The 13,441-nt window shown below is 37.6% G+C and overlaps 1 protein-coding gene across 2 annotated transcripts; it reads right to left on the reverse strand.

Moving 5' to 3' along the window:
• Window positions 1-77: 77 nt before the first annotated feature.
• GCLM (glutamate-cysteine ligase modifier subunit) lies at window positions 78-13,106 on the reverse strand. Of its 2 annotated transcripts, none has more exons than XM_062581011.1 (7): window positions 12,814-13,106; window positions 9,886-9,951; window positions 7,898-7,982; window positions 7,071-7,127; window positions 5,588-5,790; window positions 4,238-4,352; window positions 78-2,602 (listed from the first exon to the last, which is right to left on the reverse strand). In XM_062581011.1, the coding sequence occupies exons 1-7, from the start codon at window positions 12,931-12,933 to the stop codon at window positions 2,433-2,435; spliced, it is 816 nt and encodes a 271-aa protein (XP_062436995.1). In that variant the 5' UTR covers window positions 12,934-13,106; the 3' UTR covers window positions 78-2,432. The 2 variants fall into 2 exon arrangements, with proteins under 2 accessions (XP_062436995.1, XP_062436996.1); XM_062581012.1 differs by lacking the exon at window positions 78-2,602 and adding an exon at window positions 2,606-2,651.
• Window positions 13,107-13,441: the final 335 nt, after the last annotated feature.

Consider the following 13,441-nt stretch of genomic DNA (forward strand, 5'->3'; position numbering starts at 1 on the left):
CCAGCAGCCAGCTGCAGCAGTGCAGGGCATCTACTTCGCGTTGCGAAGCCTGAGAAAACCAATCAGTGTTTCCCACATTCACATTCAGTTCAGTTTAATGAACAAAACAGGTAAACAGACACATGCTTTCTGCAAAAAGCAAGCAGTACATTGAGCACAGCTCTCAGTTTCCTTCACACGGACTGCTGGAACAGTGCAATCTAAAGAAAGGTGGCTATACAGATGCAAGTATATAGGAGAGAGAAAAAAAATAACACCAGCTGACATACTAACATACGTCTTCAGTGTTGAAGAATCTGATTTTTTTCATGCTATTTTAAAATTTGTGAATGTGGTAATTTCAGATCAGCAAATCAGCCAGCAGTGGGGAGCATGTATTCTCTATTACGTGAAAGTATACACGCCACTCTATAAGGTCCCAGAAAGCATAAAATACTATCACTGGGATGCTCAGACTTCATACAAACAATAGATGAAGTGTACATAAATTTCAAATTTTAATTCAAATTCTCAAGTTCCTCATGAAAGGGAATCTCATCTCCCACTTTATGCAAAAAAAAAAAACAAACAAAAACACCCCAACAATCACAAATCCTGATAAATTGCTACACTATCAATGACTCTACAAAAATAAGATCATCTCTTAAAACGTACTTTTCTATAGCAAGAGAAATGCTAATGGTTTACAAGAAGGAAGTAATTATCCCATTAGGACAACCTGTACATTGTTTTAGCACAGTTCTTATTTTGCAGTATTTCAATTGGTATAACTGAACACACATGCAAATCTAAGATAATACAGGATGTCAATAGTCTACCACACAGGAACAGAATTTAGAAATAATGGTTAGTCATCAGAAGCACACAGCTAAGCTGGCAGAGAAGTTTGAAATGAACCTCATCTTATTTGAAAGTCTGATACACAACAACCCTCCATAAAAAAAAAAAAAAAAAAAAGACTAAATCTTGATTAAGAGGAAAAAATTTGAATTTTCTTGTTGCATTACTAGTTCCAGTTCTCTCCCCCTTATTTAATAAAATAACTGAAGTCTAGGAACTTTCCAGAATTTACCACATAGAGATAAGATACTTAAGGGCTCAAAAATAAAATATTTTGATAAAAGTTAGTTTTGAGTTAATGGAATGAATTATAGCAAGCTGATACTGCTAGGCAGTGCCTACAAGCACTGAAAGTCCACTAGCTGCCTGCATAATGAAAGTTAATTCCCTTACAGTCCAAAGCTCAAAATATGTACAACTAAGTTGACAAGCACTAGCATGAAGCCCTGTTACTACCTGAAGTCCCTAGGAAAATGCTTATTTGATTTTAGAAACTTAACATCAAGCCCCTGCTGAACTACAGGTTGAATTTTGGTATCTATTGTGATTTAAAGGCCTAGGAAATTAAAAAGCCTATTTAATAAAAAGACTATATTAGATCAGATGCTTTGCCTTGGCTGCAGCAGTCTCTCTATAGCAGTACAGTACACATTAAGATGGTGCCACAAAGAAGCAGACACAGCTTCAAGCTAAATGCTAGTACCATTTCTGAACGAGACTGAAACAACACAGTTTCTAGGCATCCTCAAAGTCAGTCATCCATTGTACATGATCAAACAAAGAAAAGCCTCACCTTTACTCTTCTGTGGCTCCTGAATATCAAAAAGTAGTTGAGAATAAACCAGGCACACTATGACTTCCAATTAACAGGTTTTTCTCATGCAATAATATATTTTCTATTTCAAACTGTAAAGATGCCATCAGCCTTGTACATAAATTACACAGAGGCACAAAAGAGCCAGAAGGAATTCAAGTAACATTCAGTAATTCTGAAAATGCTTTCTTCCCTGCCCCCCAAACCACAGAGGTCTTTTATATTTATTAAAAATAAACCAATTTTCCATCCACACAAATTAAACAGCTGACGTGCCCATACCAAGTAATGACATACTGATTTATTTTGCTGGATAATTTTTCATGAAAGATGAGTTATCCACACAAATTAGTCTTTGAAAGTCTGAAATCTAGGTACCTACCAGGTTAGTAGCTATTATTTAAAAGAAACTCAACCCATTAAAAAAATATACAAGTTTCTTTACACTACCTGAGGGTAGCTAAAATATAGTGATAGTTTTACAGTGTAGTGGTCATATAAAAGAAAAATATTTTGAACATTTTCTTTATACATAATTTCAGTTAGAAAAGAGTTTAATGAAAACAAACTATTTCATATTTTAAATTAATTGGTGAATAGGTTAAGAAAGAAAAATAGTATTAGAACACTGCAGACATTCCTGCTGACACCACTTTGAAAAATTACAACTTTTGGTCTTTGTTACAGCTGTTGTGAAAGTCTTCCTACAAAAGCCGCAATGTTCCCCTTGTGCCCAAGAAATTAAAACGGCAAGCTACTGTAAAAATGAGGAGGTGTTTTAAAAGGCATTTCTTTTAGCTTGTAAGATATAGCCTTTAGACTTGATAATTCCTCTGCTTTTAACAATGACTGAATACCGGAGAAGCCATAAAGGAGTCCATTCATGAGCTTTCGTGTTCGGGATGCTTTCCTGAAGAACTTCTTGGAAACTGGCTTCACAGAGCAGTTCTGAAGTTAAAAGGGGATATTCAAACTTTAAATAATGTCATGTAAGCAGCTGGGAAAAAAACACTTAGTAAGAGAAGCTTTTGCCTACAAATATCTTAAGCTATACCAAACAGTCCACAGATCCATTCCCCTGGAACATGAGGTAAGTTCCTGAATGTTATTGAGACACTTGTTTTTGCCACATCAACAGCAACCAGGACTGATTAACTGAGATTTTTACAATACCAAGAAGGGTCTATCAGCAGAGTCATTAGCAGGATGTACCAAAAATTAAGTTTGAGAAGTCAGCTGGATAAACTAGAGGTGAGTAAAGAGTAAGGCTAAAATGAATAAAGTACTGAGCAGTCTCAGTTACCTCTGCAGTCATTAGTCATTGGAAGCTCAAGATGCAGAACTTCTCCCATAACTAAGCTCATTTGTGCAAGTCCACAGAGTGTGTATTTGCCTTCTGCTCTACCAATTTTTCTATTGAACCAAAATTAAGAAAAAGAGGCTTAAATGCCCTTGAAATAACACAAAGAAGAAAAGGAAGCAGAGTACAAATCCTGCAGGTTTTCCTCTTAAAAAATCAGTCAAAGGAACAATCTCTTGAGTTACCCCAAATCCTCTTCTATTTCATGACCTTTAATAGAGTATTTTTTTTGAGTATGAAATTGCAGGTTGCATTTTTGACTTCACAGGACATGGAATCTGCCAGATAGAATTGTCATTCATCATCTGTGCTGCAGCAGCAAGTGCTGTTACGTGCTCAAGCACTAATTAAATTCACTACTAATGACAGGAGTATTATAAAAAGTGTAATTCACCAACACTGTCATATTTTCTCCTTTTGGGAGAGGGGAGAAGAGAAGGAAAAGAAGGAAAAAGTATGATCACCATGAACAGTTGGTCATGAAGAATAGAGTCAAAAAAATGAGCAAAATATTGTTCAAGACTTAGTTTACAATTCCAGCAATATATTTAAGATATCATTATAGTAAGGAAGATTAGACATGGTAGAAGAGACACTAATGCGATATCCCATAGTATTCTAGGGAGCTGGAGACTCAAGAGTTTTAGATCTGAAGGAAAGTCTCAAAGTCCTTCAATCATTAAAAAAAAAAAATGAATTACTGTTCTAAACAAGCACAGAATTTACACTAAGTCTTGTCTAAACAGGAGTCTTTCAAAGAACTGACTTTTTAGACAAAGTTACTAGTTTACTAAACTTTTTGATCAAAATCAACTAACCAGGCTTCGTAAGTTGTTTGGAAGAGCCCCTGGATGTATCTTTCATTTGCCATTTACCGGGCTTCAGGAACACAATTGATTTAATTCTTTTTTTTCGTTATTGGAAATAAGTAATTTTTGAACAGTATGTAGTACATATAGTTCTCAATGCTTTGTTCTATTTGCTTTTTTATTCTCCAGTTAAAACTATTCCAAAAGACTACCCCATCCTGGAAGATTGCTTTTATCTGTCTAGAAATAAAAACTTACGTTCTTAAGAGAAATATTTTATAAAGGTATGCATTTAGAATTTTGTTCTGGATTCAAATGTAACAACATCTGAAGCTCAAAGAAAAAATATTCCTTATTTTGTATAAAATAAATGTATTTAGAAGTCATCTACTACGGTATCTGGTGAAGTCTTACCTTTTGGATCATTGTGAGTTAATAGCTGTATGTCAAATTCTTTTGCAAATGCTGTGAGATCAGGTGGCATAACACAACAGGAAGCTAGATTTACTTGGTTACTACTTGGTTTCACCTGAAAGTAACAGAGTATTTTTATAAGAAAAAAGCATATTAATGTACTTTATTTTAGCTGTTTCCTGATACCCTTGATCACAACAGAAACAATGCCTGACTGCTTGCCTTTGCTGTTTTGAGGTCTGAACAAGAATAACCCTAAATCTGCAGGATGCTTAACTGGTAATCCCTTCCTCTGCAATCTTCTGCAGCACAAGACCCAAAAAAAGGATAGACACTAATGTCAAATACTGGTATAAAGAAATATATATCAATGCATTCTGGCTTCCAGTCTGCTGTGCTCCCTGGAGCAGCCGTTCTTCTCATCCTAGCAAGAACATTATGGGAGTTCTAGATTGGAAAATATTTCAAATTGAAAACCCAATTATTTTTTAAGGATATATACTTTTCAAACTTTGAAGTCTCCAAGTGCCTAAATGAGATTAAGTTACAAGGGAATCTCCTCCATTGACTCTTTGTCTGCTCATCACAAATTACATTCATGATCACCGTGTTAAGTTGTCATGAATGCCCCCAACTATTATTCTCTCAATATATGCAACAGTTGTGAGTACAAATCAAGATTCTTTGTATGATTTTATACAGATACAGTATGTTCACAAACTGCAAAAAAAAAACACAAATTGGAGAAAAAGTACAGTAAGAGGAGCATTCAAAAAACTAATCAGGAAACAGTAAATTCACAGGCTTACATGACAATACTACTGCAGACTTCCTTCATTCAAACATGACAAGAGGCAATAAGCCTCACTTGATGAAAAGTCATCATGCCACTTGATTCATAGTCTGCCTCCCTCCTTATACTTAAGTTTAGAACTCAAGCAAAGAGAAATCCTTCCAAGAGTAACAAAGCTGAAAGTGAAAAAGGCTAGACTTTTACACAGTCACTAGAATAAATCTGAAAGTGTTTAAGTACTATTTATATTCTTTTCCAATACTATTTATAATTCTTTCCAGTCATAAAAGCATCCAAACCCAGACCCTCACTACACCTGCTACTGAACAGACCCCAGTTTCCAGTCTTTGCTGACTTTCACGTAAGAACATGGAGCAAGTGACAATCACACTTGGAGACTCCCCCACCTTAAACAACAGTGACCATCAGTAATATGCTGAAAATAAAAGTTCTAATTAATAGTTTGTATATAAAACCATTTACAGTAGAAGTTTATTACAATGTGACAGCTGATGTAACTGTCTCAGAAACACTACAAATAGGAAGTTTGTTCTCACCTGTGCCCACAGATACAGCTGCTCTAACAGTATTTTATCTAAGTCAGAGGTACCTATGGCAACAATCTTTTTGTTTTGAACTAGATTTTCGAGTTCTTGCCAATAAGGTTGTAAATATTCCAAGGACAGGCTAATTCCATCTTCAATAGGAGGTGGGGCGATAATGACAGAATCTAGCTGAGAAACTCCGAGTGCAGAACACGCTGAGGAAAAAAAAAACAGAACAAAAATACTGCGAAATTGTGTGCAAAATAAGAAAATAAGTACCACAAGGCTTCAATTTCTGCAAAAAGCACATCTGTTTTCACTCTGCTCATTTGCAATTCACCATTTGACAACTTTGAGAGTACCTGTAGTCAAGGATAGTAACACAAAGACTTTAACAAAGAATCAGAGATAGAGCTGAAGGCCAAGTTTCAATTATAGGTCTCCTAACAAAACTAAATGCAGCCTGAAGTTCATTTCTCCTTTTCAGTGTTAAAAATATATTTTTCTTCAAGATAGTGATGACCAATACAATTTGATTCCATCAATTTCTTACTAAATTCATTACCTTCTCCACCAACTATAACCCAAATAAAGGACATAGAAGATCTATGCAGTGTATATGAGGAGTAAAATAAAAAAAAAAAACCCCACCCCATTATGAAGATTTAAATTGCAACAGAAAAGTGGCAAGTCTTGGAATGTTGCAGAGCTCCATAAAGGATTCAAGTCATAGGGTCTCTTCTGCATAGCAAAACGAATAAAACTAAGTCACTAAATAAAGTATTTTCTCTTGCAAGATGACTACCAACATATCTTTAGCAAATGATACTAGAATTTAGAATAAAAATACTATTAACTGGGGTACTGCTAGGAAAGAATGATGTCCAACACTTATTTGAGAATCCCTCAGGCCAAAAGTGGTAAAGTTCAGTACTTGCATTGTTCACCATCGTATCTATGATAGACAACAGACCTTTAGATATCCATACAGCTATTGCATTTAATTTTCATAGAACCTATTTGGTCACCTGCTTGCAGCACAATTCTCAAATAGCAATCTCAGAAATACCACGCAGTCAGCATTGAAGTTCATACTGTGTTAAGAAAACCACAACAAATAAGAACTGACAGGAGCCTACAATATCACTGTTACTAAAATATTGTGTGCTATTTGCTATTCAACCAGTTTTGCATGAAAGAAAAAACTTACTCTTGCTAGAGCAACGAATCAAATTTGAGTTTATGGACCAAAGACTATTGAGGAGATGGGGGGGGTGTCTACATTTATTAAGCTTATTGACAGAAGAAATCTTATTTAAAAAAAAAAACAACATTTTTTTTCTCTCCAAATTACTAAGGTCCTCCCCTAAATAAAAAAAAAATATATACTGCGACAATCATTGAATATATCTCTCGGTTGGAAAAGCTCTAAATTCCATTCCTAAATATTAAAATCAGAACAAAGCCCTACCAGATGTTCACGTCTCACACTTACCTAAGCCAACTGCATCTCTGATTGATGAAGAGTTTGATCCAATGACGAAAAGTTTTGCTATTTTTAAAAGAAACTGGAATCAGTAACTAAAACAAGCCAGGTATTACCAAATAAACAGGTATTTAATACTTTTGCTATATGTACTATACATGAGTTCTTGGGTAAAGGGTTCTTAAAAATATATACCAGCTAGTTCAGAAGATTGAAAAAAAAAATGTTCTGAAAGGTGACCAGTAAAGACACTGTTCTCTTAAATCTGAAAGTTGTTGTATAGTCTCAAAAGAGGAAAACATCTAATGGATGATCTGCATAAGCCATAAAGCTAGGATTTAGGCATCAAAACATTAAGTGGTAATCATAATATCCTGTTTAAAAAACCCCAAATATAATAGTACAAACAGATCTCTTCACAACTTACTGAGACTCAAAATGTACTAGTGTTAGTTTGGACTGCCTCCTTCAAGTTCATCATATTCAACCTGGAAAAGTTACGCAAACAAATGTGCTTCCAATGCTATTTCTTAACTGCAGAATTATCTGTAATAATTGTATCAGAAAAGTCAACTAAAGTTCATAAAATACATTTACGATCTGTTGAGAGGATGGAAGCTAAAGCAGGAGAATGCTGAGTTGTTTCAGGTATCAAAATTAATTCAAGATTTCCTTGGCCAAATTATAGGTTACTTACATCAAAGTAGGACTGGGCATATTATTGTTATTTCACACAGCAATTACAAAACAAGAAAGAAATATAAGAACACCCTACTGATAACAGCATATGAAAACTTTTTATCATCACTGGATTTATCCTCTGACTCTGTTCTTACCTGATACTTTCAACTCATCTCTTTCTTCAGGATTTATTTTTTCTATAGCTTGAGCCACAGTACATTCCAGAACCTCCAGTACTTCCTGTAGTAAGCACACGAGATTTAGGAGCAACCCATTGCTAGAAGACAGTAATAAGCTTCTCAATAATACTTTTAAGTAACTCAGCAAAAATACCTTGTGTCACAATTGGAAATAAAAACGCAGTGACACAAAGAAGAAAGTAATCCAACACTTCTTGACTTCTATGAGGAGAGTAGAGGAAAATAAAAAAGTATGAAATGACCTCTATGCTCCTAATATCAAAAATATGAATTATTGATCAGTATTTCTGGAATAAGCTTTAACAGTGATCTGCTTTTCTGACGTGAACAGCTCACTGACAATTCAAAATGCTTAGTTAAAAATAATAAAGAAGGAAAAAAAACAAAAAGGAGAACCCTCACAACTGGATCATTCAATTTAAAAAAACCCAACATTAGAACTAGTAGTTTGGAGTGTTGAATGTAAAGAATTTTGCATAATAATATTCTGCAATTTCAGCAAACCTAAACATGAAAATGCTGAAAAAGAGAGAGATTTAAAACAATTAAAATAACTATAGTAAAAAATTGGAAAATTTCTGAGGTTTCACTCTGTCCACATCTAAGGCTAGAATGAAATCTTATGTCAGATGATACAATGTGATTTTTCTTGAGGCTTTATCTACACAAAGCTTGTGTTTTATACATGTATATATATGTGTGTGTGTTTATATATAAACACAAACACACACATTCTTCAACAGGAACTGTTCCACAATCCCTGTTGGAATTACGAAAAACAAAAAAACCTTAAGTGAGTCATGGAGTTACCCTATGCAGTCAGTATTTTTTAAAAAAGTTAAGATTTTTAGAATCATCAGAAATCGGTGTAATTCATAAAAGAATGTGGAGTTATACAGATAATGTTTTAAGAGAAATTAAGAGAAAACTTGATTTACACTATTAACTTTAAAAAGAATAGTACACCTTATGAAGACAAATGTTTATCTTCTCAAGTGATCATTCAATCTTCCACAAATCATATAGTAATAACTGCTTCCCCACACTCCAGTGTGGAATACAGCAATTAATAGTTTATGCCATTATTATCCAAGAACCAACAAGCATGAACAAAAAAACTGTCAGGAAAGTTACTTTTTAAATGAAGGATGTTAATATCTCACAGAGCAAATAATCATACAATCATAGAATGGTAAGGTTGGAAGGGACCTCTGGAGATCATCTAGCCCAACCCTCAGCATGGCCTATACAGGGACTGAACCCGCAACCTTGGCATTAGCAGCACCACGCTCTAACGAACTGAGCTATGTATTGCATATCATGTATTCAGTGAGAGCTTATTACTGCTGTGTTGATTTTCAGAAATAATACTGAAAAAGGAGCAGACGAATACAATAGATCTTGATGTCACTTGGCCAGGACCTTGCTCTTAATTACTACCCATAAACCTTTACCTCTTAAAGTAAGAACTGCTAGTTCTGAATCTTCAGCAATATTTGAGACTACCAAGGCTACACTTAAAAATTCCCTGCAAACTGGGCAATTTTCATTTATCTAGTTTATCATCGCCACAAAATAGTCAAAATTCAGAAAATTCTCTATTGAGTTTTTACAAGCACACTAGCAAACTTGTAAGGTAGATTAGTTTTTTGCAGTGGTCCCAACAATAAGCTTGAAATCTTATTAAGTAGGACATTAAATTTACTAAGAAGAATTGTCTTATTTCTCACCAACAAGATTGTTTAAATTGGTAACTTAGCCTTTTCAAATTTACTAAATAAGAAAAAATAGAGGAGCTGAGAGGTATTTTAGGATATCTGGAGTTGCAGATGCATTTATAGAAACTTAATAGATCAATTCATATCTTTAAAAGGTGCAAAAAGAAAAAAAAATATTTAGCTGGTCACATGTACCACACTCCTGAGATGCAATACATCTCCTACCTGATTTAGATCTTGTCCAATCTTTGAGCTCCACTCATTCAGCGTTTTTTGAATGCAGTCCCGCACCTATAAAATATTTTTTCACATTCTTGTATAGTTACATTATAGCTCCACAGAAATACAGTGATTCATAGGCATGTTAGGAGGACTGATAGAAGGTAAATTAACAGCAACATTCCTTCAACTGCAGAAGATTCTTCCTTCATAGTTTCTACTTGTTCAAACAAGTTTAACTCTACTTACATGTTTTTCTCTTCACAACGAATTTTAGTAGTAATTTAAATAATGCCATCTTTCAAGGAAGAGAACATGTCTAAAAAAACAGAACTAGTTTTATTAATGCTGAGATTCTTAGGTCTGAATGTAGTTGGACAATAATAGCATACGTGCTACATTGCTGGAAATGAGAATTCATTAAATATTCAATATGTTTCATTATATTCATCACTTTTTTCCCAAAATGCACCTGACTCTTGTCCTTTACTGCCTGTCTATTCCATTTGCCACACCATTTATGCTTTTAAGGCATCCATTACTGAAGGTGGAAACTAAGATCCTAACTTGCAGTTGCTTTTTTCCTGTATCCACAGATGCCAAATTCACCTGACTAGGATTCTGATAATGGGTGGTCTTAAACTTAATAAGGTATTACTGCTAAGTCTTAACAAGCTAATTAACTGCATATTGCACCAATGCTTTAGCTGCTCCAGTGCTCTAGGTTCCCACTTACACAGCTTAGTAATTGTTATCCAGTGGGCTAAGTAAAGCTACAATCACACTGATACCTATTGCAGACAGAGGCCCTTCATGAGCCACTGCTTTACTTCACTTTTCAATAGTGTGTATTGTGTGTGTGTGGATATCTACTTTTTGTATCATCATACAAAAAATTGAGTTGTAATTTCCTGTGGCAACTATCATCAATTCAGAGAGCACATAACATCAGGTGCTTGTATGAACCGACAAGTATGGAAGGAAATCCGCCCCATCCCAAGTAAAAGTGATTAGCAAAATGTTTAAGACATAATACAGTAAAATATTTTGTGAATACAAATAAAAATTCTAACTGTTCTTTCTTAGCCATTTAAAAATGAGAAGAAAAAATAACTGAGTCAAAAGGCAAGAGTCAATTCTTTCCCTCCACCAAATAACTAATCACAAGCCTGGAACTTCTTCAGTACATTTTGATGTAACTCATGTTCTCTCTTCCTTTCTGAGGAAGAGTGGCACAATATCCTACATGTAACTACTTCAGACCTCCCACACATTGTACTTTCATCAAGTCATTATACACTAACCTCTGTCCCCAAAGCACACCATTCCTCTCCCCCCCCAACCCAACCTCCTAACACAGATGAAACAGTGTATTTGGCCCCTTTGACCAGCTTTTCCAAACACAATTAGGTCCTCAAACTCCTAACTTAGCTCAGATTTTGTAGAACTTTATCTTACACCAAAAAAAAATTTACACACAAGTTACTCTAAATAGAGCAATTAAAAACTAATTTATTTCCAATAACTAATGATAATTATTTAGTTTGGAATTCTAGTAACTCCCAAAAAAAGCAGGCAGTCTCACATATAATTGCAGATTTCTCTAAACCCGTGAAGAAAAACATCTTAATTGATTACACATGCATCACTTTTATGTAACTCTCCAGAGACTACTGACACAAGGCTGTCTGTTATGATACAGCCAGCTTTTTGCTACAGAAGGTTGCCATGTGATAGTAACTTTTAATTTGGCCTGACTACATATTAAAAGAAATAACTCTCGTGATGAATTCTTCCTTCTTATCACATTACCCTTCTAGACAGCCTATTTTTTAGACCATTTTTACATGATTTGTATGAAATCAAACAACTTTGGCAGTATCAACACTGTCACTATAGAGGATTAACCAGCCGAAGTTATAGTTCTTGTGGTTATTAAGTGACTTTTCAAATCACTATGTAATGATGAGACAGCAAATATAGCGCTTCTGAGGACTACGGCTAAAGGATATCCGCCCATTTGTACAAGATTATCTAGCTGTTGGCATACATTACTAAAGGTAAATGAATCTTTTTAAACTATTATTTTAAAATATTAATTCATTTTTTCAAAGTTTTAACAAAAAAATACAATCTGTAGTCTTTAAAGAAGACAGTAACGGCTGAGACCTAACACCAACAAGTTATTCAAATCAATTTCAGAGGAGAAAAGAGAGTTTTCATCATTTGCACTGCAAGTTCAATTTAGATCTCTTTTGCTAAACAAGCGTCAGCTATCTCTTTTGGCATTCGAGACAGTACTTAATCTTGGAACAGCCATTACTCTTCAGGACCAGAAACACAGTCTAGTTTCATCAGTAAGAGACTTGCACATAGCAAAGTTTAAAGTTTCACCTGGTAGACAAATGCCCCGGGGGGAAGGTGCCAGGGCCTCTAACCTGCTGCCTGCAAAGCTTCTTCTGGCTAAAACTCTACTACTAGCACAGAGCGCGCCTTGGTTTTCACGCACATTTCGATAGCAGAAACACACTGGCTGAGGACACGGAATTAAGCCGCACACCAGGCCAGCCCTGTCAGCACGGCTCTTTCGAAGACTGGGCAGACCTGAGAGAACCCGCGTTCGGCCTAACCCGACTAACTTTTAACTAGGCTACAGCACATAAAACAGACTTCAAGAAAAGCCCCGCTATTGTTCCTATTTCTTTTTCACGGCACAGCGCAGCCCGCCCCGAGAGGCTCCCCGCCGCCGGGGACCGGCCCGGGCAGCCCGACCGGCCTCCCCGCCTCCGCCAGGAGCCCCGAGAGGAGCGGCCCGGAGCTCGCCCTCTTCGCCCGCCGCGCCGCCTGGAGGCCAAGCTCCGGCGCCAACGGCCGCCGGCGCCCTGAGGCGAAGCGCCGGGGCCAAGGGCCGCCCCGCGCCCGCCCCCCGCTCACCTCCTCGCTGGGGGTGGCCGGGCACTTTTTGCGCAGGCAGCCCCAGTTGAGCAAGTTGCCGGTCTGCAGCGTGAGGGTGGTCGCCTGTTCCAGGAGGGCGCGCGAGCCGTCGGTCCCCATCGCGACGCCGTGCGCGGCGGCGCGGTGACTAAGCAGAAGTAACGGCGGGAGAGCGCTCTGGAACCGTCCCCGGTCACATGGCACGAGGACAGGGGGCGGCGAGGCGGGCCCCACCGGCAAGCAGCGCACTGCCGCGCCCGCCCTCGCGGCCGCCGGCCCGCAGCGCAGCGCAGCCCACCCCCGCCCGCGCCAACGGCGCGTCACGAGCCCAACGGCCGCCCGCCCGCTCTGCGCCTGCGCGCTGGGCGCCGGCCTCACTGGGCGGCCCGGGCGGGCAGCGCCGCCTGGGCGCCGGCGGTGGCGCCACAGCCTGCGCCGTGGGCGGGGCGGTGGGCGATGGGCGGGGCGGTGGGCGGGGCGGCGCGGCCCGGGCGGCGTCGTGGCTGCGGGGCGGCCGCGCGGTTGTTTCAGCCCTCAAAGACGAGCCGCGATGAGAGCAGAAAGAGGAATTCGTCAATTATAAATAGCTTGGCTGAATCTAGAAAATGTCATATTTCGGTTATATTTC

This window comes from Rhea pennata, chromosome 8, assembly GCF_028389875.1.
Source record: "Rhea pennata isolate bPtePen1 chromosome 8, bPtePen1.pri, whole genome shotgun sequence".
Lineage (NCBI taxonomy): Eukaryota > Metazoa > Chordata > Aves > Rheiformes > Rheidae > Rhea > Rhea pennata.